A 27,429-nucleotide genomic window follows, 5' to 3' on the forward strand; every position below is an offset into this window, starting at 1 on the left:
ATTTAGCTTTAGGGATTGTAGTCGGTATATAGCCCCTAAATTTCGAACTGAACCGGTATGACTATGTATATTTGACTTGAGTCTCTTATGTCGATGAAGTGTTACGCTGTGTTCTGTATGATATATGCATTTACCTAACAAGTGTAATAGGTTTCCGACATGAGCATGAACGTCGTTATTCTAATCCTTGTAACTGCATTTACTTTTTATAAAGTTATGTAGGTAGGTGCCTTTATGATCGTAATCCAATATCAATGAATAAGGTTCATTCACGATATGCCACTGCCTAAGTATCATAAGTGATATAGTCATAACCTTAAAAGCTTAGAACGATATGATAAATCTTGAGACTGTTGAGTTAAATATCGTGATTATTGACTAGTATATATTGCAAATTACGCAGGAACTACCTCTGTACTCGCCCTGGTGAGTTGAATACCATACGATTTTCGAGGTAATTGCCAATAACGGGGCGGCAATATACAATTTTCGAGGAAACTGCAAGCATCGGGGTATGCCGATTTCGAGGTCGGTGCTAATAACGAGGGATGCGGCTGCCACCAGACCGTACATACACTATATTGGTAACATTGCATCTACATCAGCACTTGCCTGCTCCGTCTTACACAATATTATATATCCTCAAATTACCTACATGAATCTCTCAATTCTTATTATTAAGACCCAACCGTTGCCATAAGTCATCTTCTCTGCACTTCTTCTTAACTTCACTATTCCAGATGAAGACAGGGATTGTCCTTGGCTTGCCACCACTTCCATAGCCTGTGGAATGAAGTCACCCTAACAAATACACCTATGATAACAGGAAGCCCTCAACACGGATAGTCAACACCATGGAAACTCCGTGGATCAACAAGTATATCCCGGTTGGGTGTTTAAAGATACCTGCGGACGCCAGTGACCTCTCTTTACTTGAAGCTTTGAGCTCTTCTAAATCACTAGATTGGGAGTTCTTTGCTCGTCAGCATGAGTTGCCCGCTCAACACCGTCTTCCTATACATCTACAAGACACGCTTCTGAAGCAGAAATTCTTACAGCCCTTCTACGGATTATGGATAAACCGATGGATTCAGATGTCTTTTCGCCGGATTTCCGAGCCGGATAGTGTGGGACGCATCCGAATTTACATTCTACCTCAAGACGTAGACAGAGGCGTCATGATATTTAAGCATGACTTAACGAGAGCGACTTTATGCCTGTTATCTCAACTCGATTACTCTCCAGACTACTGGAATGGAGGAACCGGAACTACCTACCAAGGCCACCCAGTACCATCCCACCAAGACCTACTCGAAGGCGAGGATACCTCGCTTCTATCCATGTTCAACAACGTTCCTTCACCGGACCCTCGCTCAGACTTAGAGCCGAATCCAGATACCCGTGATGGGATGGAGTGCTTATTACAGAGTGACATCCCTGGCATAACTACGAAGTTATTCCCTTATCAAGGCAGATCAGCTGCACTTATGCTTCAACGCGAGGAAAACCCTAAGAGGATTGTTGACCCTCGTTTTCAGTCGGTGCTTGATCAAAATGGGAAGGCTTGGTATTACGATAACGTCTCGGGTATTGTCCTAAGAGAGCCGCGATATTACGACGGAGTGCGCGGTGGAATTCTTGCAGAAGAAAGTGAGTGAACATCAACTTTCTTATTAGACCCTTCATCCTCATTTGAATATCTCTCGCTGAGAGTGACGACAATTATCTCGCGATCTAAGATTTTTTGTGATTACCTATTATATTTTCTGCAATGGAAGTTACTAACTATATTCTATAGTGGGTACTGGAAAGACCCTCATCTGCTTGGCCCTGATTATCAGCACCAAGGGCGAACCAACCAAAGTTCCGGAGCCTTTTACTGCCGAAATCGCCCCTCGCGTGAATGCGAGCTTAGTGGATATGGCAGCGGCAGCAGTAAACAAGAATTCGATACCGTGGAGAGTCTTTTTCGAGACTTATGCTACTCAGCACGGCCGTGACTACCGGAACTGCAAAGAGGCCTTAGAAAAACCAGAGAACCGTGCCCTGTATAAAATCCGGGACGTCTTCATAGAGCCACGAAGAAGTAACAGGTCGATACCCAAAACCTCAGCACCTAAAGAAGTCTTTCTCAGTTGTGTTACACTGGTCGTGGCTCCCAACAACCTTGTCAAGCAATGGCGCGACGAGATCAAGAAGCATACCACCGGTCTAAAGGTTCTCGTCCTAGTGGAGAAACAAGATATTCCACCAGTCTCTGAATTGCTGTCCTACGACTTGATTCTCTTTTCTGAAAGTCGCTTCGAGCTGATCCAGAAAGAGCAGAACCAGTATTGCCCGCTTGAGCACATTCGATTCAAGCGGTGCATTATTGATGAAGGTCACAAACTAGGCCACAAAAGCCGAGGCTGGAAAAGCGATGTGCTGAGAGTACTAGATCGCCTTGAAATCTCCGCTCGTTGGGTTGTAACAGGAACCCCTTCGAGAGGCTTGTATGGTGTCGAGGGAATCTCGGAGAGTGGCGCCAATGGAACAATGCAGTCAACTTTACGTCAGGAGCGCGAGGACCTGCAAAGAATTGGCAATATTGCTACGAAGTATCTCAAGGTTCGCCCATGGATGAATACAAAGGACGAGGTCGGCGATAGCGTCGCTGATTGGAACGTGTATGTCATGCACAGAGAACAGCACGCCAAGGGTCACAACCGCAAAGACTGTTTGCGAACAACCCTCAATTCACTGATCATTCGCCATCGGCTTTCGGATATCAGCACCCTTCTACCGCCGGTAGAGGAGAAGATCGTAGTCCTCGACGGGTCTTTCCAGGATAGGCTGTCTTTGAATCTCTTCTCCATGATGATCATATTCAACTCAGTACAATCGCAGCGCACGGATATGGATTATTTCTTCCACGAAAGACAGCGCAAGAGTCTGATCCAACTCGTCAAGAATTTAAGACAGGCATGTTTCTTCGGTGGCGTATTCTACTCTGTCGAAGACATCGCCAAGTCTTTGGAGACTGCGGAGGAATTTCTCGCGAAAAAGGAGGTTCAGATTAGCAACGAAGACGAAGAGCTACTAAAGGAAGCAATTGATTTCGGCAAGATTGCCGTAAAAAATCGGCTGAAAGACATCAGTAATAAATTCCACGCGATGCCATTGTACATGGACAACTTCCCCGGAGGCAATGGGAAGAGTTGGTCACTTGATGATCAAGAGGCCGATGGCCAGCCCATCTGTACCGATGCTGGGATGATCCTCGCGCTTCAGAAGTTCTTAAACCCCTGTATCGATGCCCCAACGTCTTTACAGTTAATGATTGAGAGTGGCCGGCTCGATCAGCAAGGTCTAGCTGAGCGCTCTCAAGCCCTAACGTCTGCGGCGGATGCTTCTGGTCAATCGACGACGCAATCAACTCAGGCTTCCCAATTGGCCGGCAATACTGCTCTGGGTGATGACCATCACCTAAAGCCGAAATCAGGGACTTTGGAGAAGGCGACATCATCACCTACCAAGAGAGATCAAGAGAACAGCGCGGGCCTAGAAAGCCACATTAAGATCGCCGAACCTCTGGAAAAGACCAGGATCATCTCCACCGTTTCGGCTAAGTTATCCTATCTTATTGACTCTATCGTTAAGTATCAAGAGGAGGAGCAAATCATTATCTTCTATGATAACGACAACATCGCATATTATTTGGCTGGAGTACTTGAAATTGTAAGCATTAACCGACTCGTGCCCCTATTTGTCCACAAGCTTACGCACATTCTAGCTGCAAATCCAACATCTGATCTACTCGAGAGTCGGTCTTAACTCAGAAAGACGAGCGCAATACGTCGCTACGTTCACGTACAATCAGAAATTTCGGGTCCTGCTGATGGATCTCACACAAGCAGCTTTCGGTCTCGACATGCGCAGCGCTTCGCGAATCTATTTTATCAGCCCTGTATTGAACCCGCAGGTTGAAGCTCAGGCCATTGGAAGAGCGCGACGTATCAGCCAACAAAAGCCAGTGTCAGTCGAGACGCTCGTTTTGCGGAACAGTATCGAGGAAGTCATCGTCAACCGTCGTAAACAGATGACGCATGCGGAGCATAGCAAAGTCAAGTCTATCCTCGATGACCGGTTAATATACCAGTGGATTTTGAATGCGAAGATCCAGCCAATGTCCGACGAGCAAGACAGCGTCGCGCAGACTGCGATGCTGAAAATTCCACAATTCGTCTTCGGTAGAGGATTTGGTAGGGAGCTTCACCCTGATGAAGGACTGATCACAGGTACCCCGGAGGCCAAGACGCATACAGCAACGGCAAATAAAACTTCCCCAATACCATTTAAGGTAACTAGAGGCCGAAAACGACCAACTCCGGAGATTTCGGCAACCGACGATGAATCGCGAGGTGATGATCCTCACGCTGAGGCTCAAGAGCCGCCTCGAAGACGCGCGCGAGTGGCATTTGCAGAATAAGGGATACCAATAAGTCAATCGTACAGATATACTGCTAAATCAGGTGGCAAATTTACGACGAAAGCCGAAATTGCTTAGCACAATATCAACATGATAAGAACGTAGGACGAAAAGATTACAAGGTATGTATTTGTTCACCCCCAAGGAATAAATACCTAAGTATTCTAACCTGGATAAAGGGACGGAAGCTATTTTGCCTTCCGATAGCAAAGTCGCCAGACACATACCGCACATCTAACGCATATCGTCAGTTTGCACATATTTGCTTCATCTGCGGTGGATTTGAGTGACCACAGAATTAAGGGGCAGAAGTGAGCTCCTTTGATTTATCGCTGCCTTACATAGCTATTTAATGCCAAATGAATTATTGCTAATTACAGACTCATAGTCTGCTAACCACAAAACTGCGTATTTGTCAGGTGCGATTCGAGTTCTCGCCTGAACGTCGTCGACCTCCTTTGCTAGCTCTCGCCTACTTCTCGTAGCCGATCTGATGATATAATGTAGGGCGGAAATTAGAAGGACGAAATACGAGCCGCAACGTCGAGATAGGAATGCTTCTACGTGTATACGTAGTCCTAAATTTAAGGAGGGAGGGGTCACATCTTAGCCAACAGCAGCTCAGTGGTTGCCTTATATCCCCTTTCTAATGCTACCAAGAACTGGTACGTTATGTTGGCTTATGCATGAAAGCGTCGTATAACAGATGTCGTATTCTTGTAGTCAGTCATATACATCTCCCCTCATACATCGATGATTGCTCTAACCCTATAATTGCACTTCTTCCCATTTCTAAGGTAAGCCAATTCATTTTCCCACGAGAACAATCCTTTTACTTACGAAATTTGAGACACTAGATCACAATATTAAGTTATCACTTGGACTCATTCGAGGCTGAGAATAAACGCTTGGACAGGCCTCTCAGACCGTGAAGGCCTACATGAACGGCAATGCGTTCCTCGCCCCGATCGACACGGCGCGTAGCAACCTGAGAGTGCTCGACAGCGCTGCAAGTAATAGTGCGGGTTTCTCAGCTCTTTCTTTCGTCCTCTCTTCAAAAAGCCTTAGAGTCTAAACCGAGATTAGGCTACTGGCTGTCCCAATTCCAAGCCGCGCTCAAGGACCCGGGCTCGGCCACGCTCATCGGGACGGACCTCTAGAATCGGTTCCCGGACCCGCCGCGCCCAGGCATCGGCCTCCAGGTCCAGGACATCAGAGCGCCGTGGCCGGAAGCCTGGAAGCGCACTTTCGACTACGTGCACCAGACGCTCGTCCTATTCCAGGAGGCACGAAGTGGGATTTCGCGAGGGATATCGAGGGCTTGGTAAGGGAGACCGGCTTTGCGGAGGTGACGAGCGCGTTGCTGCGTGTGTGTATTGGGCCGAAGCATAAAGGCCCGATGCAGAGGGATATGAGTATGGAAGGCATGGTGGGAGGGGCGAGGAATATTGCTACGGCTATCTACTTCATGCCTATTTTCTGCGGCTGCGACATCTAGGTGCCTTCTGATGTTGCTGCTAACACGTGTTGTGAACAATTATTCCCGGAGGGCTTAAATCCATCTCCAACGAGGATTTCGAGACCTGGATCGACCGGTTCGAGCAGGAGTTGAGGACGGAAGGGGCATAATTTCTCTTGAGGGTGGTGTACGGGAGAGATAAAGGGGATAAAAGGAAGGCACCAACAGGCCTAATAGGAATTGAACCTAAACTACTTTTTATTCCTCTACCCAGTATCTGGGAGGAAGCCGGAAGAATGATGGAGGGCTAGGCTGAGCGCCGCTGCCGGAGCAAGTAAACTTAACGTGCAAGAGAGGAGAGGCTCTCACACCGCTGGTCATTGTGTGCTGACGTGGTTTAGATATAATGAAGTGCTGTTCGCTGTACTATGTGTAACAATGGATGAGGCTCCTTAGGTCGATACTTTTGGGATATCATGATGTCGGGACTAAGGGTTTGATAGGTTGTGAGTACCTGAATCTATTTTATCTTCCTTGGTTCTATGATACCTAGGAACCTAGGTACCCATTAAAGAATCTATCTAGGTGCATATTTTGTATGTGTTGAGATCGCACTTTATCACATCCATTTTATTCAATGAGTTTGCGATTCCACCTATCTACCTAGGTAATGTGAGTCCCTTGGTGGTGGCCTATAACGCCCAATAATACCCGACAGACATCATGGACCGGTGGTGTCTTCTGATCATACAACTCACCTATGATATGGAGTTTCTCATTCTAAACCTATCTGTCTTAGTGGATCAAATGCTGTAAATGGACACGAGCTGATACCTTTGTTCGGAGCTCTAGAGTTAGTCAGTTGAGCAGACTCTGCAATAGTATTACCTCAGCTCAGACGTCGTGTAACCACCTATGCATAATCCTCTGACAACTACCTCTAGGTTGATTTTTATACCAATTCTCATCAGAAAGCTACATGAGGCTCGACCTTGGCGACAAATTGCTATTGGTCACCTCGTTCAGGACATTCAGCTTCGTCTTGTCAGCTTACTAGTGCCGAAAAGCTCTATACCAATTAATCAAGCTGCTATTCCCTCGGCTATAGAGTTTGGAACCTATAGGGTTACATCTATCTTCAAATGCCGCCTTAGCAGCTCATCTGCAGAAAAGCTTTATAGCCCGGGGTGGGCTTGGTAACCATTCCTCGGATATCGGTCCTACTCTTGAATGGTTTGACAGCGAAGCTACTCACACCATACTTAGGCTGACTAGCCTTCATGTGCATGACTTATGACACGATACTCTTGGTGCTAGTCATGATGCTTCTCTCCAAGGAGATGCTTTGTCCTAGACTGAATACGATATCGTCGACGATGTGGTCACTTGGGTGAGGGCAATAACGACGGTTGGGAGGAAGTGAAAGTGCTATTCCCGGTCTATCGTGCCCAAGAATCGTTGTATAAAGTCGAGGAGCCTCATCTAGATGTTGGAAATTTGAATATTCAGAAATCATAGACAACCTCCCTTATATCTACAGAATACCAACCATCTTCTAGACTTTCCTTCGAAGAAGCTAGTCAACATGCAGTTTAACCTCTTCTTCCTTGCGCCTCTGGCGTCCTTGCTTCAGATCACCACTGGTCTGCCCACCGAAACCGTCTACCAGACCAAGAAGTTCTCCATTGTCCCATTGAACGAAACACGATACTACGCCGAGATACAGGCAAGCAAGAATGGAGATGCAGTCGCGAAGCGCGACTCATGCTCTTCTGACTATCCCTACACCCAGAGTGACATGGACGCCCTCATCGCGGACCTACAGAGCGATGGCCAGACCGACTATCTGCCTGCTGGAAGTAGCGCGTATTGGACACTTGGCACAGCTGTCGTAAGGCTTCACATACCTTTCCAGATGGTCAAAAGATAATAGTGAGCTAACCAACCGAATACAGATTTGCACGTACAACGATTACGTTTTCGACAACACCCACGTCACTCATTGGGAGATGGGATGGGCCGCCGGCTATATTGCCGGCGAATGTTGCCCGAGCGAGAGCAGCAACCCGCAGTGGTTAGTACCTATTCTTTTCCTATTCATGTGCTAAAAGAAATGCTGATTGCTGACTCGACGAACTTGGAATAGCTCTGGAGGTTCTTGCACCGGACAAGGAGATAGCGGACTCTCGGTCATCATCTCTACGCATAACAGTGCCTCCGCCTGTTGATTGAGTTCGAGACGGTTCTTGTTCGCCTCATGTTAGGGGCCATGCAGAGGATGGATCGTTGAGGTCAGCCTCGTGATCTTTGGATGAGGTGGAAGTAAGAAGTCGTCGGATTGATGTAGTTCCTAGTTACTAGCCCCTTGCTTAGTCAGCCACCCCCTTTTCCAGCTGCCCAAAGCTTAGGGGTAGGTAAATAGCACAATGGAGCCACTCATTTCTATCGGTGGTACTATGTCAATGGCTTTATTAGCAGTATTCCAGTTGGATATGTGCCCTAGATATCTCGTTTTATCCCCTTTAAAGTCTCCCGTGAAATGAGGCAGCTCCAGTCAGGGATTGAAGTGATTGCATACGTACCTACCTAGGTACCTATATAGAGAACCTGGTGATCATAGGTAAATTTATACTAAAATGGACATCGCTTAAATGTATGATTTTATTCTATTTAAATACTCTTGTTATAACTGCTGGTTATTAGATAGTAGGTATCAAGCTATAGTAACTATCATGCATCGATGAAATCAAAATGCTGCCCCCGCTTTTATCAGAGCACCCCCCTGGCCCGTTAAAGGAAAGCCCGAGCTAGGAATTCTTTCAGCTGATGGGCATGCCGCCAGGAAGCTCAGTAAGCCAGCCGTCGAGGTTTTCGGTAACGGTCTTGGGCTTAGTGCACTGGTTCGCCTGGTCGAGCGATTGGGTCTGGAGGGTAGGGCAGTTGATTTCTAGAATTGAAGTAAAGGTATCAGTACGATGTTCATAATTCCATTACTTAATCTCCTTGAGGATATAAATGCTACTTACGGTTGGCAAACAGGTCGGAGTTGCAGTTGGCGTCCATCGCCCTTTGGAGCGCGTCGCCCTTCCAGCCGAAGACGTAGTCGCCGTGGATTCCGTACCCGGTCTGGTCGCCGAAAGACCAGACGAAGGGTTGCGATCCATCCGCCGGCCACTCCGCCTTGTTGTTGAAGGGACGGGTGTCCCAGTAGGTCTCGTAGAAAACTTGCGGGATCTGAAAAAGTTTGCGATTAGCTTGTTCAACTTCCCTAAAACGCGTCGTAGATGTTCTTACTGTAACCGGGTGAGTAGACGGGCACGCGTTGCCGACGGGGTAGGCAACGTGGCTTTGGTGGTCCGGGCTGTCGACGTTCTTGCCGTCCCAGCAAGTCGGGAAGCGGATCGAGACCATGATACCAGCGGCGCAGGGTTGGGTGGGGAAGTGCGTTGTCTGGCCACCTCGAGTCATGGAGGATTGTAGGCAAGTGAAGTCCATGTACTTGTATCTCTTGTTTAACTCATCCGCGGTGCGTATCGCGGGGTCTCCGACAGTCATGCGGAATCCGGGCTTGAAGGCGGTGACCTTGCCGGATGAAAGGTAGTAAACGGTTTGGCCGCCCTTGGCTTGCGAAAAGCCGAGCTCGTTTCCGAAGGTGTTTACGCGGTGTAAGGTTCCATTTCGTGCCCTAGTGAGAGAGCCGTTAAAATACAACGCCAGATAGGGAGAACCAAGGAAAAAAGGGGGCTACGGGGTTGTCGTACTTGAAAAAGAGAACAGCAGTCCAGTAGTTGGAGAAATCCTCAACTGGTGTGCACGAAGTACATGTTGCCGTCGTAGGCAAGTCATGTACGGTAGGGTCCATGGACACATTGAAGGCATTTCCTCCAACGACCTGGTGAAGGTGAGGTGACGGGTTCTCTCCAGGGTTAACAAGGCTAAGGACAACAATGTTAGCAAACGAACAACTTCTATTTCTTGGTGTTCGAATTCTGGGCTTACGGGTCTAGACGTTCGACAACTAGCTGTGAGCACGAAAATCGTAGAGTTGCAGCACCAGTGACGCTGGGCGCGATGCCCGCGGTGGCCAGGAGAGCCAGGTTCTTCAGCTGCATTTTGATTTTGACAGCCCTTTAGACACAGTACAGAAGGTTGCCGATCCTAGACGTGTTGAAAATCGCCTCGAGGCTCAAAGCAACTTTGAGAGGCTTGGGGTAGGGATAACCAGGAAGTTATATGTCGCATTCTACCTGGATGGGCTCGTCTCCTGAGCACCGACGGCCTCAATTGCCGACGATCCCACGTTCCACTCAGCCATGTGGTCTTTCGGGTTCTGGGGTACATGCCTCGGAATTGGGTCCTCTAGGCCGATTGAATTATAAATATATCATCGAATCGTTAGCTGTTCTGAGATTAAGTGTGGAATACGACTCCTATTTAGCCAAATTGATTTTTGCCGGAGGCTGACCGTGACTTCTAGCCCATATACAAACATTCTTAAGGAGATAGCAAAGAACAAGGTAGGAAATTAGAGGTAGGCCAAACAATTGCGTTCTCATGGGCAATTAAATGGTAGGAACACTTTACGTGTCTGTTTACCTCCCCCTTCAAGTCGACAATACATAAAGAAAATTCTGCGCGTATCTCATTTAGAATAGGGACAAGGAGGACGTTGAAATACTCAGAAGCCGGAGCTATCCGAGTTTTATTGCTCCTTTTATATCCAATGCTACATATCGTTGCTCTTCCGGACGCGTCCTGCCTAATTGGTATCAGTCCAGTCTCGAGCGTCATACTGATTGGTTGGGCTTATAGAAAATGGGTTTGGGAATGTCTGAATCTGTATTACCTAGCGTATATTAGCGCCAGATCATCAATTCAAGAAACAGTCTAGTTGTGGTGTTGGATGTTTCCCGTGTGACAGGCATTGTACATTGATCAGGGGCAAGCAATATGTGGAAATCCTTGAGACCACATGCCGCAAAATCTCCACAGAACAGCCCAGTACCTGTTGAGACTGTAACGATTTAATCTGGAATGTAGTAGAATAAAGGTTACTAGAAGCCTATAGAACCTGAGAAGCCTGGTCGATAATTCCAAATACTGGCAATGGTGTCTTTCATGATATAAACCAATGATGTTTCTAGCGATCCGTATGTTATGATTCCGAAAAGGCGCCGCGATCCTGCCGCCAATGGTATACTATTCCAGCATTGTATCTATCAATCCGTTGGGATGAGGTGAGTTTTATGGTTATGAGGCTAGAAATCTCCCACATTTTCGTCGGAGATGTGAAGGTATTCCCATGAAGGAGACCTGGCAACACATTCAGATGACCTAGCTATTAGCCATGATCGAGATTCTTAGAAGAGTCATAAGAGATTCCGGCCCGAGTTCCCTGCACGAGATTGGCATTGGGTTTGATTGGTATCCGCTTGTTGGCATTGATGTTCTGTGGCGCTATGTTTTCTACGGCAATTTGCCGCGAATTTTATTTGATGACACATGCAATACAGACGATTAACAAAACTTTGAGAGACAGAAATTGCGATATGGTTTATCTCATGTAATTAATCAGGGTAGACGTGTACCTCTATTCCGTGTCACTGCCAGCCTGTGTAGGTTCCCGATCTATCCGTTGTTGAAGCGTTAGAATTCCGATCCGAGGCGATACTGTTGACGATATGCGGACATAGCCTCAAGTTGATGGCCCTTTAGCAGGAACATAATTAGACGAATTTGTGTCGCCTTTGGCGATTGACCTGAAAGATGATCCGCCGGCCTTCGGGTTGTCCCCCCCTGAAGTCGGTTGTACCTTGGGGGCAGTTTGTGCAGATTTGTCTGCTATCGTGTAAACTATTTAGCTACTATTGTTTAATATGAATTCTGAGGATTACTTACCATCAGCAGGGGCTCGGGTCTTTTCGACGCCGCTCATAAACTTCTGCTTTGCTTCTTCGGTCATTTTGAGTCGTTGTTATCTACCTAGGTATCTTTGAATGTTGAGTTATCGAAGTATGAATGGCGAGGGGTTAAGGAGAAAGAATATATCAACAACAACGAAACATCCATGGATAGACTTTGTAAGAGAGATGTCAGAATGGTTGTTGTCATAATGATATCTACCTCTACCTTGATGACCTCATAATTCCTGATTAACCATACCAATAAGCGCATAAGCTAATGGCTAATCAGTAGTTGACGTATCTGGGTGTTATGCACTTAGGCCTACTACTTACGTCATAGGCTCTCTTTGCGCATAGACCATCTAACACGCTTAGTCATCCAGTTAATCAGCATAGAGTCCAAGGACTAAAATTTCAGACAATTCGCCGATCGCATTTCAAGCTTCTCAGCAACGTCATGTCCGAGTCTGCGGGAACGCAGTCGATCTTGAACGTCAATGCACTGCTCGACAATCCCGTCTTCGCCGGAGGCTTCGGCCTCGCCTCTCTTGGGGCTGTCTTGGCGTTTGCTCGCCGAGGTGCACTCTCCGCCGCCGGGATGATTCGACGTCGTATGCTCGTAAATGTCGAGATTAGCAGACAAGACCCCTCATATCCCTGGATCCTTGCATGGCTGTCGCAACCACGCGAGCAAACGTCTTTTATAGCGAAAAGACTGACGCGCATCAATAAGCTGTCTGTCACTACAGCCACTAGCTCGACCCCGAACGGCCCCACGAAAGCAAGCTTCTTCCTGCAGCCTGGATATGGTCGACATATCGTGAAATACAAGCATGCGTACATCGCTGTGAATAGGGAAAAGCAGGCAACCGCTAAGACGAATACGGGCGAACCACATGAGACGGTGGAACTCACTACTCTATATGCGCATCGACATATCTTCGAGGACGTCTTCGCCGAGGCTCGAGCTCTAGCACTCCAGGCAAATGAGGGGAAGACGGTGGTATACTCCGTGAGGAACTTTGATTGGGTTCCGCTAGGTGAGCCACGAAGGAAACGACCTCTAGGCAGTGTAATTTTGGATCAAGGAATCAAGGAAGACATCGTAAATGACGCGAAGGACTTCCTTGCGCGAAGGCAGTGGTATGTCGATCGTGGCATTCCGTATCGCAGGGGTTATCTCCTTTACGGGCCTCCGGGTAGTGGCAAGAGTTCATTCATTCAAGCGCTAGCTGGTGAACTGGACTTTAGCGTGGCTATGGTTAACCTGAGCGAAATCGGAGTAACAGACGACAAGCTTGCCTTCCTTCTTACCAAACTGCCCGAGCGGACCATCCTATTGCTGGAAGACGCCGATTCTGCATTTGTCAATAGGCGGAAACGAGACGCAGATGGGTATAGTGGCGGAACCGTTACGTTTTCCGGGCTGCTGAACGCTCTGGACGGCTTGTCTGCCGGAGAGGAGCGGATTGCATTCCTCACTACGAACCATGTCGAACTACTCGATCCTGCTTTGATCCGGCCGGGTCGCGTTGACATGATGGTTCGCATAGGAGAAGCTACCAAGTTCCAGGCTGCCCAGATGTGGGATAGGTTCTACGGCGACATAGACGTTGATGGTAGCCATCGGGAACGGTTTTTGGAGCGACTTGACGAACTCGGGCTCTTCCGCGAGGCTAAGGAGGGAGAGTCAGTTCCTCGTACGAGTACTGCTGCTATCCAAGGCCTCTTCTTGTTCAACAAGAACGACATGGAGGGCGCTATCAGCATGGCTGAACATCTCATTCCGCCAAAGTTGGAAGCAGAGAAGTAGGCTGCTCAGCTGTACATTATTTGTAACGTCTATATGTGATATATAAGATACCCCGTCTATTGACGAATTTTCAAGAAAATCCAATTCAATCCACATATTTTTCCAATCTCAAGATTGTGAAAGAAAATTTTTTTTTTTCACGAGTACTTAAATTAAGAGAGATCCCTTGTTTAATCCCATTTTGAAGGAATGCAATCCATGGATGTTGGTGGTATGTGCGGAGGAAATAAGAATGCGGTGCGAGGCACCTTCATATCTAGGTACCTATATTTCAAGTACTGCACACATATTATTGACCGCAAGTTGTAATGGCAGCACCGGATGCCATCACTATGCGCAACCTAAGTGGCGTTTGGATCGTCGTAAGCATCACCCTCCATTTACGGGTGTTGCCCCAGACTAACTATCTAACGCAGAGCAGATCCCTCTCAGATGACCCAGAGCCGTGTTACAAGCTCCAAGCTCTGCCATGGGTGCTCCGAAAATTGTTGTCGCTTGCTACTATTACTAACATAGTAACGCAAACGAGCGATGAAAAGGGGTGTAATCAGATCAAAATCACATCAACAATGTCTGGTGGCTTTGAATTCGACATAGAGCCTTATGTACTAGATGGTCTTGAGTACTCTACTCTGCGAGGTACACAGCGCGTTTGTGCACACTGGGTGGATTTGAGACGTTCCAAGCCACTGAGCATGAGCGGTGAACCAATTGACCCCTATCTAACCCAGGATTGGATGGAGGATTCGAACGCCACCACATGGGACCATATCTACCTCTGCATAGTGAACGAGAGGGGTGGCTGGGCCGCAGATTATGTCTGGGGTTTTTCCTGGAAGAATGGTGGGCGACACTTCGTTAAGAAGCTATTATTGAAGAAGGGTGAACATTTCATTAGGATGGCTATTGTTTATGAGTGGATTGGACCAATACCCCAGCTTGGACTGGACTTAATCATATGAATTGAATGACATATTATTACATATAGGTAATTATGGGATAATTGCTATCGTTTTGAGAGTGATCGTCACTTGATGGAGTTACGAGAGAATATTTCTCCTATAAATTCCTATGTACAGACCATAAGAAGCCTACTTCGTCGCAACTTCACATCGTTGACAGTATGACTGCATCCATGTATGCGTAAGTTCGAATAGAGACTTCACTGCCGGTAACCCGGCCGCCTCATTTCCCGAAATTCAGTAGCCGAACAAGACGAAGGTTCCTACCACAATGAATACATAAGGATACATGGCTCTACTCCTATTTAACCAACATTCAGCTTTGGGTATTCAGTGTGACATGCTGGAATATTAGGTGGCTTGGAGTCTACGCCCTGTATCCACAGGTATATAATGTACTATCTAGCAAGCTATACCTACTTCTAGCAACTTAACTTTCTAATTTATATCAATGATACTCATAACCTGCGTCTATTTCAACATGACATATGTGAGTCTTGATAGAACTATCTTTTACTTAAATTTCCTACAAACAGCTCAACAGCCTTATGAATATAGGGTGATAATGGTCGGCTTGGACCTAGCCTTGAGCAAGGAGATAAATTCCCTCACATAGAGTTGTTAAGACAATGTCTTTCTTGTTCGGCCAAAAGGTTTATTTGGGGAAATGGCAGGCCAATCGGACGTTTATGGAGATTTATTTTCTTTTCTGCGACGATCACGGCAAGTCGGTATCTGCAATTATTATTGAATGCTTCCTTCAATGGAACAGTAGTACACTTCTTTTAGTCGTACAATAGGGCTTGATGACTCCCTAAGATGGTCGTGCAGACGGCATTCGGTGAAATTAAGACATACTTGCGTGCAACTCGTTCCAGAAATAGAAATATCGGTACATTGTTAGATATTGGTCACCCTGTGCCCCCTCGGAGCGAATCTTGTATCAGAAATTAAAAGTCTTGGTGGTACAACATTTGTCCACATCCAATAAGTCTACAGGAAGATTATATTATACATATGTAGCCGTCTAGAGTAGCAAAGGATCGTGGCAAAAGATCAATCCCAATATATCAAGTCGATACAGATTGCAATATACTTAAGGGGTGGCTTGCCAGAATACTACTCACACTCCGATGTAAATGTGTCAGCAAGGGCCATTGTAGAACATTTTGTTTTAGATACTCGGAACTTTTCTCTTCATTTACGTAGCCCTGCTCAGATCATATGCCAGAACGTGATTCAAGATGAAAGCATAAATAAGTGTAGACGTGACTTTTTTTATTCCGTCTTACCGACTTGTTTCTTGACGTCTTTACTCGTTCATATCAACATAGCGATGTTCTTCGGCAAGAGCGTAAATTCGACGGATATTTTAGCAAACATACAAGGAGAAAATGGCACTATGAGCGCCGAGTCGGGGAATCTAGGACCTGCGGTTATTGCCTTTGCGTGGATATTGGCTGCTATATCAACAACAGTCGTTGCATTACGATTCTACGCCCGCTTGACTTTTAGAGGAAGGTTTAGCCTCGATGACTATATCATAATTATTACATTGGTATGCTACTGCTTTGGTTTATTCACGATATCATTGAGTAGCTTATGAATTCCGCTTTAGATACTCAATTTGACCAATAGCGCCTTTCTCACTGTAGCATCCCACTGGGGTTTGGGGAAGCACATCCAAGATCTTGCATCACAACCTCAGGATGTTATATACTTCGAGAAATGGGTATATCTAACTTATGGGCCCGCTATCCTTTCCCCCGGATTCGGCCGCATTTCGTTCGCATTTTTACTACTGAGCCTCACCCCACCATCTAAAGCAAGAAGAAGGCTCCTATGGGTGGTGATATGCGCTCAATTCATAGCCGATGTCGGCACGGTTATTATCATATACGCACAATGCAAACCGGCTCAGGGGTACTGGGATAAGCAAGTCAAGTCAGAATGCTGGCCCCTATATACACAAGTATACGCGGGCTACATTCAAGGCTGTATGAAGAACCCACGGTTTCAGGAGATAACCATGCTCTTAGGCAAGCTGAGATGCTGACTAGTTATAGCAATATGTGCTTTGTCCGACTTGGTGCTAGCACTTTTCCCTTCTTCTCTCTTGTGGAATCTAAGGATGCATTGGAGACAGAAGGCCTCCCTAGCTGGAATAATGGGGCTGGGGATTTTGTAAGTTTTTTTCTTAGTTCCCACGCGCTGTGTACGATGAATGTGTCGCTAATCGTCGTTATATTAGTGCTATGATGGCAGCCATTGCTAAAACTGTCTATCTCCGAGAAATCGACGCGTTTTCAGATCGAAGCTGTAAGTTCAAAGCTGTAACCTAGACTCGACGTCACTGGCCGGTGCTAAAGAATTACTTTATCCCAGATAATATGGCTATTCTTACAATTCTGTGGACGTATGTTTTTCGCTCTCTTCATTTTACAATCCAAATGCGTTGTTGTATGTTAATGTTTTTAACAGTATCGAAGACAATTTCGTGCTTATCGCCGTCTCGATACCTACCATTAAACCCGTCTTGAAGGCACCAAGGACAGCTAACCAGAGCCGAAGTGATCGTGATTACCATCTCAATACCTTTCTGTCCCGGAAGCGGGCCCAAGAGAACGCGCCTGGGGAGAGTCATGGACGTTTCAAACCACTCCAAGAACCTGCACTTGTTACGGAAACCAGTGACGATGACAGCCAGCCACAGTTTCCGCGCAGCATTTATCAATTGGAACACATGGGCATGAGTGACAATAGACAGAGCTCGCTTGGTATTAGAAAGGACATCACGGTTTCGATCACGTTCCAAGACTCGCAGCGGTCGTGTATCCAACCGCACTTGGATCAGACTAGATCTCAAGAAATAGGAAACGAAACGTGTCTCATGGAAGCGGACAGTAAAAATCCCTTGTAGAATATCATTTCCTTTATATGACGGATACGAAGAGCTCGTGTAACTTAACTGCGTGTCTTTCATCGAGATAGAACATGGTTTGAAACGTCACTTTACTCTTAATTAGAAGAAGCCATGCTGAGCATATGGAGAACAGGCTCCATATGTTCAAGCAAGTAAATTGGTTCAACCTCACGGTTGTACTGTGAGTTTGCATCCATAAGCATGACTAATCCATCGGGGCCTTGGATAGGGGTGACACAGCACGGATGGTGCCAAATAAATGGCGAATATTCGTACATTTAGTTATAGTTGAGATTCATGCGAGCTAAGATATGGATAGGTAACTATCATAGTGTTTGTTCATTACGCAAATTTGTGTCTTTTCATTTGTATAGGTACCTAATCGAAATTCTTATGTTGACATTGGCTTAGTAATCACGAATAGGGGTATGTAGGTAGGTACGTACCCAGATCTCCTCTGCATCGTGAACATCTTCGTCTATTAGGTACTTTGAACAACTGGATTACAATGCTTTTGTGTTCGACATAGCTCTCCAGAATTATGTAGGTACATATCAGGTTATCATGTGGCTCGCTGGGCTTGTGCTAGGGACCGGTGGAACTGGGAGAAATCACCTATTGGTAAGGGGTAGTAATATTAGTACCCACTCAGCCATTCAAGTTGGATTTGGCTTCGATTAACTGCGGTGAGCCATTTATTTAATGCATGATCTAGCTCCAAGAATATCAAAGAACTAATTAGGGTGAGAAGCTTCATTGATAGGTAAGCACCAGTTTCACTAGGTAGACATTTTTACTTTCAAGCAGTCTGTCACTGGCTAGGTAGGTATCCTACGATCCAATGCGAACATTGCTCTAAAGATCCCTGTGCTCCGGCAACACTCAAACTTGTTTTAACAACTATCTAAGAGAATAAGTTGGCAGTTTCCGCCAGGGTAATCAGCCATCATTGGAACTGGATCGGGTGAATCTGAGTGCGCCGCACGGAGACATTAATAGATACCCAGTCAATTATCATGACCTCCATCCCTATTTCTGGTAGGCACCCTGGCGGTGTCGCGCTTTGGCATACGCGCTGTAAGCAGAAACTTGAGGGACAACATCCCTTTCTATTTCAGGACCTTGCTGTCTCATTTAATATTTGGCTACAACTGGCTATTTGAAAGATATATATCACGATCGCTTCACGTTATAACATAACATAGGCAGTTTGTATTCAACTTAGAGCTACTTCAGAATGGTTGAATTAGATTTCAACCTGGAAAGAGACGTGCCTGACTTGTGGGGCAAGGTCATTCTTGTCACTGGAGGTAAGGATCGCAAGCCGTTCGCCGTTCTCGAGAATTCCCACGGAGCCAAGGCAGTGCACGATGTTAATACTTCTAAATAGGCACTGCGGGTTTAGGCGCTTCGTCGGTTAGTCTTCTGGCGAAGCGTAACCCAACATGTATCTACATCACCGGCCGCAATTCTGAGGCGGCCGATAATGTTATTGAAGGAATTCGACGTGAATCGCCTGATAGCAAGACGAAGGTCAAATTCATCGAGTGTAACCTCACGAATCTATCGTCGGCGAAGCAAGCGGCTGAATACCTTCTCGCGCGGGAGTCTCGCCTGGATGTTCTGATGGCAAATGCCGGTATTATGGCGACGCCTCCGGGTTTGACAAAAGATGGCTACGAGGTACAGTTTGGTACCAATCACATAGGACATGCTCTGCTTATTCGAAAACTGTTGCCTCTGCTTGAGAAGACGGCTGCGTTGCCGGGAACTGACGTGCGTATTATTATGCTGGCTAGTGTGGGCTTCGTGATGGCGCCGCGACAGGACGGGATTGTATTTGATCAGTTGAGGACGACGCAAGATTATTGGATTTTAGGCCCGTGGCAACGGTATGGCCAAAGCAAGTTGGCTAATATTCTATACGCCCGCGAGCTAGCCCGCCGTTATCCGTCCATCACCACCCTCGCCATACACCCAGGTAGTACACCAACGAACCTTAACGGCGGCCTGTCGCTCATGGATAAGTCTGTTTCTTGGGTTGGAACACTGGGCCAATCTCAGACACTGGAGCAAGGTCCCTGGAATCAGGTATGGGCAGTTGGTGCTCCCAGAGACAAAGTCGTATCAGGCAACTTCTACGAGCCGGTAGGAATTAATTCGGAAGATCAGCTGAATTCGCATGCCCTCAACCAGACCTTGGCCGAGAAACTTTGGGATTGGACTGAGAAAGAGATAAAGGGGTATCTGTAAAGCTATGATACTGTTATTCATAGCAGGCAGATGTCTAGATCGGAGAAGAATGCGCATCTGAACTGCCTAGGTAGACGAAATTAGTATTTTTCAAGGGAAGCCCCTTTTTGTGGGTGATTATAATGACCATTGACGCCCACTGCTTGCAGGCCCTGCACTGTAAGGCGGGATTTTCAGTGGCTCAGCGTCCTTAGCCGCAGCGGCAACCCACTAAATTTTAGCACAAGGACCCCTGTAAGCTTAGAAATCGTAGGACACTAGGTACCTATCGATTGGTAAGAGATCCGCGCAAATCACCACATCCCAGCGACCTCATCGCGCACGCTCCGACAGGATTCCAAGAACGCGTCCGTCGAGATCTTGCCTTCGGTGGAGTACTTGGCGCGCAGGACGTCCCGAAGCAGGCCTTTGACGCCGGCGACGTCGGCGGGCGAGGTGATCTCCCAGCGCTCGCCGTCGCGCAAATTAAAAAGGACGACGCGCGGCAGCGCCGGCAGCGCGTGCTTGCGCGCCCAGAGGTACGCGTACGCGCACGCCTGCACGACGTGCTCGAGCGACAGCCGCGCCACGAACTTGATCTCCCATATCGCGGCGTCCGCGGCCCGGCTGCCCGCCTCGTACATGACGATGTCCGCGCGCCCCAGCAGCTTCGTCTCCTGCGCGCCGCCCGCCCCGTCCGGGACCGCGAATTCGTTGTCGCGTAGCCGGCTCTCGAACTCGAGGCTCTCCGACGCCCCGGCCCCGTCGAACTGCGCCCCGAGCCGGCGTACCGCCGCGTCGAGGTAGGTGTCGAGCCAGTCGAACTTGTGCCCCCTCATCTGCACTAGCCGCGATCGGTATCCGGTTATCTCGGCGTCGCGCTCGCATGCCGCTCGGCAGAACCAGGCTGCTTCGTCCCGGTTGATTTCCACCGTCTTTCTCTTTTTGTATCCGAGACCGGTAAGCTTGCGTCGTAGGGCGTACTCGTACGCAGCGACGACGGCGATCCCGTTGAGGTCGCTCACGGCTTCGTACATCATCTTGGCGGGGTCCGTGAGGACCTTATCCGGGGCGCGAATGTGCTGAGATTCCGGCAGGCGAGGTGAGAGTCGTGTAATATCGACGTGGCTATTGATGATAGATTCGAGCAGCTCGTCGCGGACGTGACGTGCCATATCAGAGACCCAAACATTTTTGGGTAGAAGCAAGCCGAGTTTTAAGGGACGGCCAGCTTTAGGTTGTCGTTTCATGCTCTCGGTCGAAATGAGCGTGGCAGTCTTCCCAAGTTTGGGGAGACTTATGAATGGCATAGGCTGGTTGCTACGGTCATGTAAGATAACAAGTTGCTTACGAGCGCGCGTAATAGCGACGTAAGTAGCATTCGGACATCTGTCGTCCGGTAGGTCTCTCCCCATAAAATTGAAATAGCTGTTATCTGCCCCGTATACAATCACAAGATCTCGCTCATTTCCCTTGAATTGGTGGTAGGTAGATGCGCAGACTTTCTTGTCTATTACGTCGTCGTCTAGTTGTACATCGTCTGATACCGAAACCGCAACAGGCATTCCATATCGCTCAGACAGCAAATTCGTCAAGGAAGCGAGCGGGGCGTTGGCACGAAGAGAAGGCGCAAGAACAGCCGTCTTGTCTGCTCCGTACTGCTCAATCAACGGTAACAACTTCTCGGCAACTCTGCGGACGTTTAAAAGATTCTCGTGCATGTACATGGGCTCCGGCCCGTTATGCGAGCCTGTTATGTGCTCTCCGCCGCCAAGAAAGACTTCGTTGATGAAACGTGCCGTTTCATGGGAGAGCCTGAAACTCTTACTAAGTGGCAAATGTGTCCATTTATAGGGAGAGAGGGTGGACAAGATGGACGGCGAAAGACTAAGGAAGCGGGGATCGGCCCCTCGAAAATCGTATATAGCCTGCCGTTCGTCTCCGAGAGCTACGATTCGAGGGGCACACCCTCCAGCGGCATGTGTTACAGATAAGATGAAAGTGCTCGCTAGCCAGTAAAGATTCTCGGTACAGTCCTGTAGCTCATCTAGAATGATGATATCGTACGGCCTGCCGGTCCAAACCGGCCCCCTGCCCTCTTTTCGGAGCTCCTGTAGTCTAATATCGTTGTAGACCACATCCGTAAAGAGTTTGCCCGCCATTCCATGAAACGTATATACATCACACATTTCATAACCCTTTAGACGACGAGCTGTCTCAAGCTGAAGTCGTTTCGAATATGTGACGACTGCCACGGCCAAGCCTGGGTTAGCACGGACGATAGCCTCGGCTGTGGCTGTCTTCCCCGCGCCGGGCCTCGCAGAAACGACGACATTCTGTATACGAGACAGCTCTACAATAGCTTGCTGCTCTGCTGAGGGGACGAAGGGCCCTTTAGTTCCCGAAGATATCCTAGCGGCGACAGCTTGGTCTCCTTGGTGCTGGACTATACCAGACCATCTACGCCGGAAAGTGGTAATCTAACCTCCAACATTAACACACGAACGACAACCAAGAAAAGAGCATTACCGAGTGACTTAATAAAGCCTTCAGGTTTCTGATCCTGAGACGAGCAATAGCATATGGGATGACATTGATATGCATAGCTCCGAGGTCCTGAGCCGTGTAGATACCCACATATACGTTCCACTATCTCCGTGCTCAGGATCGCAACGCCGATATTGCTCTTCATTTAGCAACACATTTTTGAAGGTAGATTGGCGTAACAAGAATCCTGTATGATTGGTCATTCCATAACGACTCATTCAAATTGGTATTGTAAGGAAGAGCCAGTCGGAGACTTGCCATTTAGTTGGGCTCAAGATGCAATTTGGTGGATACCAACATTTTTTTTTCATTGTATGACACATAAAAGTCATTGACTTTGCTGACTCATCAGAGCCATATGCTGTCTCCACCTACCGCCACTTACCGTAATAGGGGTAATTCCATATGGGGTAATAGATGATGCCTCTTCTAGCTGACCACCAATAGACGCTTATATCAAACTTCTCAAGCAGCCGATGGGCAACTTTTCATACATACAGTTTAATGTCAGATCCAGGGCTTTCACACATGTCTAACTTGGCTTAAACATGACACGAAGGTCGCCAGCGAGAATTTCGGACTCCTCTTAGGCGGCAAAGTGGTTGTCTTTTTCATTACATACTCTTCAACATACTCAAGTAGCCATCGTTCGTATATCTCAGCACAACTAGGGCTAAATCATCATGTTCCACCGCTTGCTGATAAATACGTATTAACGACGCGGGAGACGGTGTAAGGTTGCGTCCGAGTCAATAACCATCTAGATAGTTCTATGATTCCCATGGCTAGCTGGCTCAATCATTGCATCGATTGTGTTGATCGGCTTTAGGGGCTAAGGTTAGGTAGGCAGGGGATTTGTCAGACGACGGACCAATCATGTGAACTATATGTACTATAATAATCACCGTAATCACCGAACCGGCACTAGTGATACTAATACCTCCCACTACTTTAGATATGGTGAGTTGATAGATTCTGGCTTAAATGTATTGAACGTTGCAGAAGCAGATGCACTCTTGGAACAATGACGAACTTGCTTGCTCCCGACTACGACCGATTCGCGAGAGTGTCGTTAATAGTATTAGTAATATAATTCTTCCCCTGATTCGCCGGATGAATGTTAAACTCCGATGGTTACCTCCGTCATCTAGTTACCATCTTACGAGACAGCTCGTAGGACGCCGAACTATTTAAGAAACGCGTGTATCGACTTAATAACTGAGACTCTTTTGTACGATCAGGACTAAGTTCATGAAGATACCTAATAATCACCCATCTAGCTCATAAAATATGCCTCCACCAAGAGGCACACCTAACCCATTAGAGGGACCAGGTATGCGTAAAAAAATTGATTACTACCTAGACTTGTTTTCAATATGCTAACATGTAACAGGAGATTATGATGTCACCTCCATTGTCCACAGCGATACATACCCGGCAATTGATTCTTCCAAAGCGAACTTCAATGGAAAAGCAGTATTTATCAGCGGCGCATCCAGGGGTTTAGGAAGAGCAATGGCCGTCTCATTCGCCAAAGCCGGCGCATCAATGATTGCGATTGGCGCGAGATCAGATCTCTCAACTACAGTCAAAGAGATGAAGACGGCGGTAGCAAACGCGGGAAAACCCGAACCGATCATTCTGCCTATCAAATTCGACGTCTCCGATCGCAAAAGCGTCGACGAAGCTGCAGATCAAGTCAAGAAAAGCTTCGGTCGTGTTGACATCGTGATTAACAATGCCGGGGTTCTCTACGGAAGCCCAATTGTGGATAGTGATCCTGACGAGTGGTGGAAGGTGTTCCAAATCAACCTCGTCGGCCCGTATTTAGTTGCGCGTGCTTTCATCCCCTTACTACTGGAAGGAGGCGACAAAACCATAATCACCGTGGCGAGTGTTGGCGCTCATTTGAAATCGCCCGGTTTAAGCGCGTACCAAACTTCTAAGATGGCAGTTGTACGGTTGACCGAATTCTTCGTGGCAGAGTATGGAAAGAGAGGCATATTAGCTTACAGCATACATCCTGGGAACATCCCGACCGACATGCTCGGCGGCATAGAAAACGCTCCTCCTGAGCTTCAGCCAGGTACATACGACCCCTTTCAAGTATCATTCGAGATAGAGATGCATGCTGACAAGGTGACTCTTGCTTGGTAGTATTTGTCGACACAGCAGAACTAAGCGCCGATTCGTTGGTCTATTTGACTTCGCGGAAACGAGACTGGCTGGCCGGGAGGTATATCAATGTCACATGGGATCTACCCGAACTTATGGAGAAAGAAGATGAGATAGTTAAAGGCGATAAGCTGAAACTTCGATTGGTTATCTAGGCCTTGTCATGAAATCAGCAAGTATTTATAGCAATATATTCAAAGTATTTGGTTATTTTAGTCCTTGATATGGGGCCTCTAATACGACCCAGCTCCCGTATAGGGTTACCTCTAAACTCGGTCGAGATATTGCATTATATTTGATGACTTTACGAGTCTAGGTAGTCTAGACCACTTCCCTCAGATTTATTAGGGAGGAAATGTCGAAGAGTGAAAATCTGCAAAATCAAATGCCCTAACCTAAAAAGGGGGCCACACTGTTGTTTCAGGTTTTGATCCCAACTTGTATACATTGCAACATTAAACCGTCGTAATAGGCGGCGTTGTATGTTGAGATGTGAATAGCATAGCCTCCTATGTAGATAAATTCCTGACTAAGATATCAAATAGATTTGAGCCATGTGTGAAAAGTAGGTACTATGTATATTGGTACGTGGGTAAGTAGGTAGGTAGGAGGAGAGGATGCAATGATACAATGAAAGCCCGCAATTCAGTGCCGCTTTGCCGTTCCAGGTTTATCTTTCAGGTGCAACGGTGGGTAACAGCCATTAGAAAGGTCTAATCGACCAATCATCATTCACAAAAAGCCACCAGTCCTACCCTTGTCAGTACCCCGTATTAATCCCTTAGCTGAAACTAGCCAATCAGCTATCCCCATTTTTGCATAGGGCTGAGGAAGGGGGCTGCGCTGATCTCAGACTTTTCCTCGTTAGTGCTTGGTAGGTAGTTCTGAAGCTACGTAAGCTTACCTCGGTGTGTTCCAGGGTTTTCCCTTAATCATAATGTGTAGGATCGTCTTTCTCTTCTTGTCCTTTTCACCATTTCCCCTAGAAACTTGACAATTTGAATAATTACACCAATAGATCCTATCATGGCTGAGTCACTCGTCTCCCATTTTGCTAAGCTAAACCCTTTATCGAAAATTTCGTCTTCGGAATATGATGAAGACGTTGGCCAAGAAATCGATAACACCACCATCGCAGGGGGTGGTCGTGGTGCACGGCAGACTGATATTACGAAGAACCAGTTGAGAGTCAGCCATGCGTTGAAGTCGTTTCTCGTCAGAGAAGATATTCTGCCGGAGGAAGAAGTTGGTTTAGAATCGGAAGAGCCTGGCGATGGCTTGAAAGCTTTACTCAACAAGTCGCATATTAACGTTCCCTTTGAAGTTACGGACAGATCTTATCCGCTCCCGGAATACTTCATTAGCTCCAGCCACAACACTTATCTTCTAGGCCACCAACTTGCCGGTAAATCCTCCGCCACAGCTTACGAGACAGCGCTTAACACTGGATCCCGCTGCGTCGAGATCGACGCCTGGGACAACGAGGATAACGAAGAAGAGCCCAAGGTAACTCATGGATATACCCTAGTTTCTCACATCCCATTTCGTGCTGTATGTGAAACTATCCGCGATGTCGTTGATAGGGAAGCTGTGCAATCTAGCAACGCACAAGGGTATCGGGCCGCACCGATCATGCTTTCGCTGGAGAACCACTGTGGAGCACGCGGACAGCTAAGGCTAGTTGAGATCATGAAGGAAGTCTTCGGGGATCGTTTACTGAGTAAAGCCGTCCGAGAGAAAGGCCATCGCGAGCAAGAGGGTAGCAGTGATCCGGTGACGCTGGCAGAACTCGGATCTAAAATAGTCTTGATCGTCGAATACCATTTACCCGACGAGGCGGACGTGAGTGATGAAGAAAATGATACCAGCCCCGAAGATGAAGAACAGAGACAGGCCCGAGTATCTTATCTAGCTAAGAAGAAAGCCACGGCTTCTAGTTCCATCGTCCCGGAACTTGCGGAACTGGGTGTTTACGCCCAGTCTGTCAAACCAAAAGACAACTCTTGGTTTGAGGGTGTCCTCAAGGACGGCCCCCACGACCACTTAATCAACGTATCAGAGACGGGGCTCGCGTCCTGTATGCCTGGTTCGAGTCAGAAAATTGCCGAACATAACTCTCGCCATTTAATGCGCGTGTTTCCAAAAGGCACACGTATCACGTCAAAGAACTTGAAGCAGGTTCCATTCTGGGGAATCGGAGCGCATATTTGCGCCATGAACTGGCAAACATTCAATGCTAGCATGCAAATCAACGAGGCTCTCTTCAGCGGCACCGATGGTTACGTTTTAAAGCCGGCGGCCTTACGAGCGGGCGGTAGTATGAACATCAATACAGGCAGGAGAAAGAGGTTGCAGTTACACATCGCGGGTGCAACAGACATTCCCGTCCCCGAGGACGTAGATAAGGATGATGTTAAGCCTTACGTCACCTGCACGATTGTTCATACTGATGAACTAAGAGGTGATCATCCCAAGCGCAAGACTGGCGCCTACAAGCAGCATAAGCTCGGCTTCCTGCATAGGGGTGAAAACCCACCACCGACTGATCCAATTTGGAACGAGATACTCGAGTGGGAGTACGAAGACAATGAATTGGTATTCCTACGTATACTTATCAAGAATGATGTTAGCTTCGCGGAGAATCCTGTCTTCGCTGTTGCTGCGGTGAGGCTTCTATACGCCGTCCCGGGTTGGAGCTTCATCCGCATGTTGGACCTAAAGGGACGAGAAACAACGTGCTCCTTGTTGGTTAAATTCAGTGTACATGATATCTGATGGAAATGAGAAGAGATTTTCTGGCAGCCCCAGACCCGCGGTAGTAGGATCAGATTAAACCCATGTACGGTACGCTGCGAACATAAAGATCAAATAACATTCATAACAATCAAATTGATTACTAAACCAAACAGAAAGCTAATGTTGTGGCAGGTTCTGTAGATAGTTTGTG

General features: G+C 47.3%; 12 protein-coding genes across 12 annotated transcripts; 9 read left to right on the plus strand and 3 right to left on the minus strand.

Annotated features, from left to right (window-relative positions):
- Window positions 1-636: 636 nt before the first annotated feature.
- F4807DRAFT_93807 (P-loop containing nucleoside triphosphate hydrolase protein) lies at window positions 637-4,840 on the plus strand. Its single transcript, XM_048003675.1, has 4 exons — window positions 637-1,650; window positions 1,799-3,717; window positions 3,773-4,590; window positions 4,648-4,840. Exons 1-3 carry the CDS (start codon window positions 855-857, stop codon window positions 4,466-4,468), a joined length of 3,411 nt encoding a protein of 1,136 aa, XP_047853961.1. The 5' UTR covers window positions 637-854; the 3' UTR covers window positions 4,469-4,590; window positions 4,648-4,840.
- A 568-nt stretch (window positions 4,841-5,408) lies between these two features.
- F4807DRAFT_460657 (uncharacterized protein) lies at window positions 5,409-5,966 on the plus strand (the record flags this gene model as incomplete). Its single annotated transcript, XM_048001552.1, has 2 exons — window positions 5,409-5,481; window positions 5,629-5,966. The coding sequence occupies 2 exons, from the start codon at window positions 5,409-5,411 to the stop codon at window positions 5,964-5,966; spliced, it is 411 nt and encodes a 136-aa protein (XP_047853962.1).
- A 1,546-nt stretch (window positions 5,967-7,512) lies between these two features.
- On the plus strand, window positions 7,513-8,155 carry F4807DRAFT_460658 (uncharacterized protein; the record flags this gene model as incomplete). The annotated part of the gene is made up of 3 exons (XM_048001553.1): window positions 7,513-7,818; window positions 7,883-8,001; window positions 8,074-8,155. 3 exons carry the CDS (start codon window positions 7,513-7,515, stop codon window positions 8,153-8,155), a joined length of 507 nt encoding a protein of 168 aa, XP_047853963.1.
- A 361-nt stretch (window positions 8,156-8,516) lies between these two features.
- Window positions 8,517-10,322, minus strand: F4807DRAFT_93823 (uncharacterized protein). Its single transcript, XM_048003676.1, has 5 exons — window positions 9,927-10,322; window positions 9,689-9,862; window positions 9,222-9,612; window positions 8,954-9,161; window positions 8,517-8,874 (listed from the first exon to the last, which is right to left on the minus strand). Exons 1-5 carry the CDS (start codon window positions 10,037-10,039, stop codon window positions 8,747-8,749), a joined length of 1,014 nt encoding a protein of 337 aa, XP_047853964.1. The 5' UTR covers window positions 10,040-10,322; the 3' UTR covers window positions 8,517-8,746.
- Window positions 10,323-11,013: 691 nt separating this feature from the next.
- On the minus strand, window positions 11,014-12,225 carry F4807DRAFT_426735 (uncharacterized protein). Its single transcript, XM_047998091.1, has 3 exons — window positions 12,164-12,225; window positions 11,826-12,104; window positions 11,014-11,765 (listed from the first exon to the last, which is right to left on the minus strand). The coding sequence occupies exons 2-3, from the start codon at window positions 11,887-11,889 to the stop codon at window positions 11,623-11,625; spliced, it is 207 nt and encodes a 68-aa protein (XP_047853965.1). The 5' UTR covers window positions 11,890-12,104; window positions 12,164-12,225; the 3' UTR covers window positions 11,014-11,622.
- Window positions 12,210-13,741, plus strand: F4807DRAFT_426737 (BCS1 N terminal-domain-containing protein). Its single transcript, XM_047998092.1, has one exon. It carries the CDS (start codon window positions 12,288-12,290, stop codon window positions 13,641-13,643), a length of 1,356 nt encoding a protein of 451 aa, XP_047853966.1. The 5' UTR covers window positions 12,210-12,287; the 3' UTR covers window positions 13,644-13,741.
- A 111-nt stretch (window positions 13,742-13,852) lies between these two features.
- F4807DRAFT_93867 (uncharacterized protein) lies at window positions 13,853-14,615 on the plus strand. The gene is made up of 2 exons (XM_048003677.1): window positions 13,853-14,005; window positions 14,060-14,615. Exons 1-2 carry the CDS (start codon window positions 13,952-13,954, stop codon window positions 14,603-14,605), a joined length of 600 nt encoding a protein of 199 aa, XP_047853967.1. The 5' UTR covers window positions 13,853-13,951; the 3' UTR covers window positions 14,606-14,615.
- A 1,308-nt stretch (window positions 14,616-15,923) lies between these two features.
- Window positions 15,924-17,615, plus strand: F4807DRAFT_467671 (uncharacterized protein). The gene is made up of 6 exons (XM_048002519.1): window positions 15,924-16,163; window positions 16,224-16,602; window positions 16,672-16,789; window positions 16,857-16,924; window positions 16,991-17,021; window positions 17,087-17,615. The coding sequence occupies exons 1-6, from the start codon at window positions 15,942-15,944 to the stop codon at window positions 17,523-17,525; spliced, it is 1,257 nt and encodes a 418-aa protein (XP_047853968.1). The 5' UTR covers window positions 15,924-15,941; the 3' UTR covers window positions 17,526-17,615.
- A 1,150-nt stretch (window positions 17,616-18,765) lies between these two features.
- F4807DRAFT_460664 (NAD(P)-binding protein) lies at window positions 18,766-19,781 on the plus strand (the record flags this gene model as incomplete). Its single annotated transcript, XM_048001554.1, has 2 exons — window positions 18,766-18,838; window positions 18,919-19,781. 2 exons carry the CDS (start codon window positions 18,766-18,768, stop codon window positions 19,779-19,781), a joined length of 936 nt encoding a protein of 311 aa, XP_047853969.1.
- A 146-nt stretch (window positions 19,782-19,927) lies between these two features.
- F4807DRAFT_93878 (P-loop containing nucleoside triphosphate hydrolase protein) lies at window positions 19,928-22,590 on the minus strand. The gene is made up of 2 exons (XM_048003678.1): window positions 22,290-22,590; window positions 19,928-22,240 (listed from the first exon to the last, which is right to left on the minus strand). The coding sequence occupies exons 1-2, from the start codon at window positions 22,362-22,364 to the stop codon at window positions 20,075-20,077; spliced, it is 2,241 nt and encodes a 746-aa protein (XP_047853970.1). The 5' UTR covers window positions 22,365-22,590; the 3' UTR covers window positions 19,928-20,074.
- A 727-nt stretch (window positions 22,591-23,317) lies between these two features.
- F4807DRAFT_93892 (NAD(P)-binding protein) lies at window positions 23,318-24,771 on the plus strand. Its single transcript, XM_048003679.1, has 3 exons — window positions 23,318-23,640; window positions 23,701-24,393; window positions 24,465-24,771. Exons 1-3 carry the CDS (start codon window positions 23,598-23,600, stop codon window positions 24,635-24,637), a joined length of 909 nt encoding a protein of 302 aa, XP_047853971.1. The 5' UTR covers window positions 23,318-23,597; the 3' UTR covers window positions 24,638-24,771.
- Window positions 24,772-25,359: 588 nt separating this feature from the next.
- F4807DRAFT_426743 (PLC-like phosphodiesterase) lies at window positions 25,360-27,394 on the plus strand. The gene has a single exon (XM_047998093.1). The coding sequence runs from the start codon at window positions 25,509-25,511 to the stop codon at window positions 27,255-27,257; it is 1,749 nt and encodes a 582-aa protein (XP_047853972.1). The 5' UTR covers window positions 25,360-25,508; the 3' UTR covers window positions 27,258-27,394.
- Window positions 27,395-27,429: the final 35 nt, after the last annotated feature.

This window comes from Annulohypoxylon truncatum, assembly GCF_022578515.1.
Source record: "Annulohypoxylon truncatum strain CBS 140777 unplaced genomic scaffold F4807scaffold_17, whole genome shotgun sequence".
Classification (NCBI taxonomy): domain Eukaryota; kingdom Fungi; phylum Ascomycota; class Sordariomycetes; order Xylariales; family Hypoxylaceae; genus Annulohypoxylon; species Annulohypoxylon truncatum.

Excerpts from the sequence above, each read along its gene's own strand:
- F4807DRAFT_93807 (XM_048003675.1), top strand. The coding sequence starts at position 855 with ATGGAAACTCCGTGGATCAACAAGTATATCCCGGTTGGGTGTTTAAAG. Across the intron at positions 1,651-1,798 it reads TGGAATTCTTGCAGAAGAAA|TGGGTACTGGAAAGACCCTC; the intron begins GTGAGTGAACAT and ends TATATTCTATAG. Across the intron at positions 3,718-3,772 it reads TGGCTGGAGTACTTGAAATT|CTGCAAATCCAACATCTGAT; the intron begins GTAAGCATTAAC and ends CGCACATTCTAG.
- F4807DRAFT_93823 (XM_048003676.1), bottom strand. The coding sequence starts at position 10,039 with ATGCAGCTGAAGAACCTGGCTCTCCTGGCCACCGCGGGCATCGCGCCC. Across the intron at positions 9,162-9,221 it reads CGTCTACTCACCCGGTTACA|ATCCCGCAAGTTTTCTACGA; the intron begins GTAAGAACATCT and ends AAACTTTTTCAG. Across the intron at positions 8,875-8,953 it reads CTCCGACCTGTTTGCCAACC|AAATCAACTGCCCTACCCTC; the intron begins GTAAGTAGCATT and ends CTTCAATTCTAG.
- F4807DRAFT_426735 (XM_047998091.1), bottom strand. The coding sequence starts at position 11,889 with ATGACCGAAGAAGCAAAGCAGAAGTTTATGAGCGGCGTCGAAAAGACC. Across the intron at positions 11,766-11,825 it reads GACCCGAGCCCCTGCTGATG|ACAAATCTGCACAAACTGCC; the intron begins GTAAGTAATCCT and ends ACACGATAGCAG.
- F4807DRAFT_426737 (XM_047998092.1), top strand. The coding sequence starts at position 12,288 with ATGTCCGAGTCTGCGGGAACGCAGTCGATCTTGAACGTCAATGCACTG.
- F4807DRAFT_93867 (XM_048003677.1), top strand. The coding sequence starts at position 13,952 with ATGGCAGCACCGGATGCCATCACTATGCGCAACCTAAGTGGCGTTTGG. Across the intron at positions 14,006-14,059 it reads TAAGTGGCGTTTGGATCGTC|AGCAGATCCCTCTCAGATGA; the intron begins GTAAGCATCACC and ends TATCTAACGCAG.
- F4807DRAFT_467671 (XM_048002519.1), top strand. The coding sequence starts at position 15,942 with ATGTTCTTCGGCAAGAGCGTAAATTCGACGGATATTTTAGCAAACATA. Across the intron at positions 16,603-16,671 it reads CGCGGGCTACATTCAAGGCT|CAATATGTGCTTTGTCCGAC; the intron begins GTATGAAGAACC and ends GACTAGTTATAG. Across the intron at positions 16,925-16,990 it reads CGCGTTTTCAGATCGAAGCT|ATAATATGGCTATTCTTACA; the intron begins GTAAGTTCAAAG and ends ACTTTATCCCAG.
- F4807DRAFT_93878 (XM_048003678.1), bottom strand. The coding sequence starts at position 22,364 with ATGCATATCAATGTCATCCCATATGCTATTGCTCGTCTCAGGATCAGA. Across the intron at positions 22,241-22,289 it reads AGGCTTTATTAAGTCACTCG|ATTACCACTTTCCGGCGTAG; the intron begins GTAATGCTCTTT and ends GTTGGAGGTTAG.
- F4807DRAFT_93892 (XM_048003679.1), top strand. The coding sequence starts at position 23,598 with ATGCCTCCACCAAGAGGCACACCTAACCCATTAGAGGGACCAG. Across the intron at positions 23,641-23,700 it reads TAACCCATTAGAGGGACCAG|GAGATTATGATGTCACCTCC; the intron begins GTATGCGTAAAA and ends AACATGTAACAG. Across the intron at positions 24,394-24,464 it reads TCCTCCTGAGCTTCAGCCAG|TATTTGTCGACACAGCAGAA; the intron begins GTACATACGACC and ends CTTGCTTGGTAG.
- F4807DRAFT_426743 (XM_047998093.1), top strand. The coding sequence starts at position 25,509 with ATGGCTGAGTCACTCGTCTCCCATTTTGCTAAGCTAAACCCTTTATCG.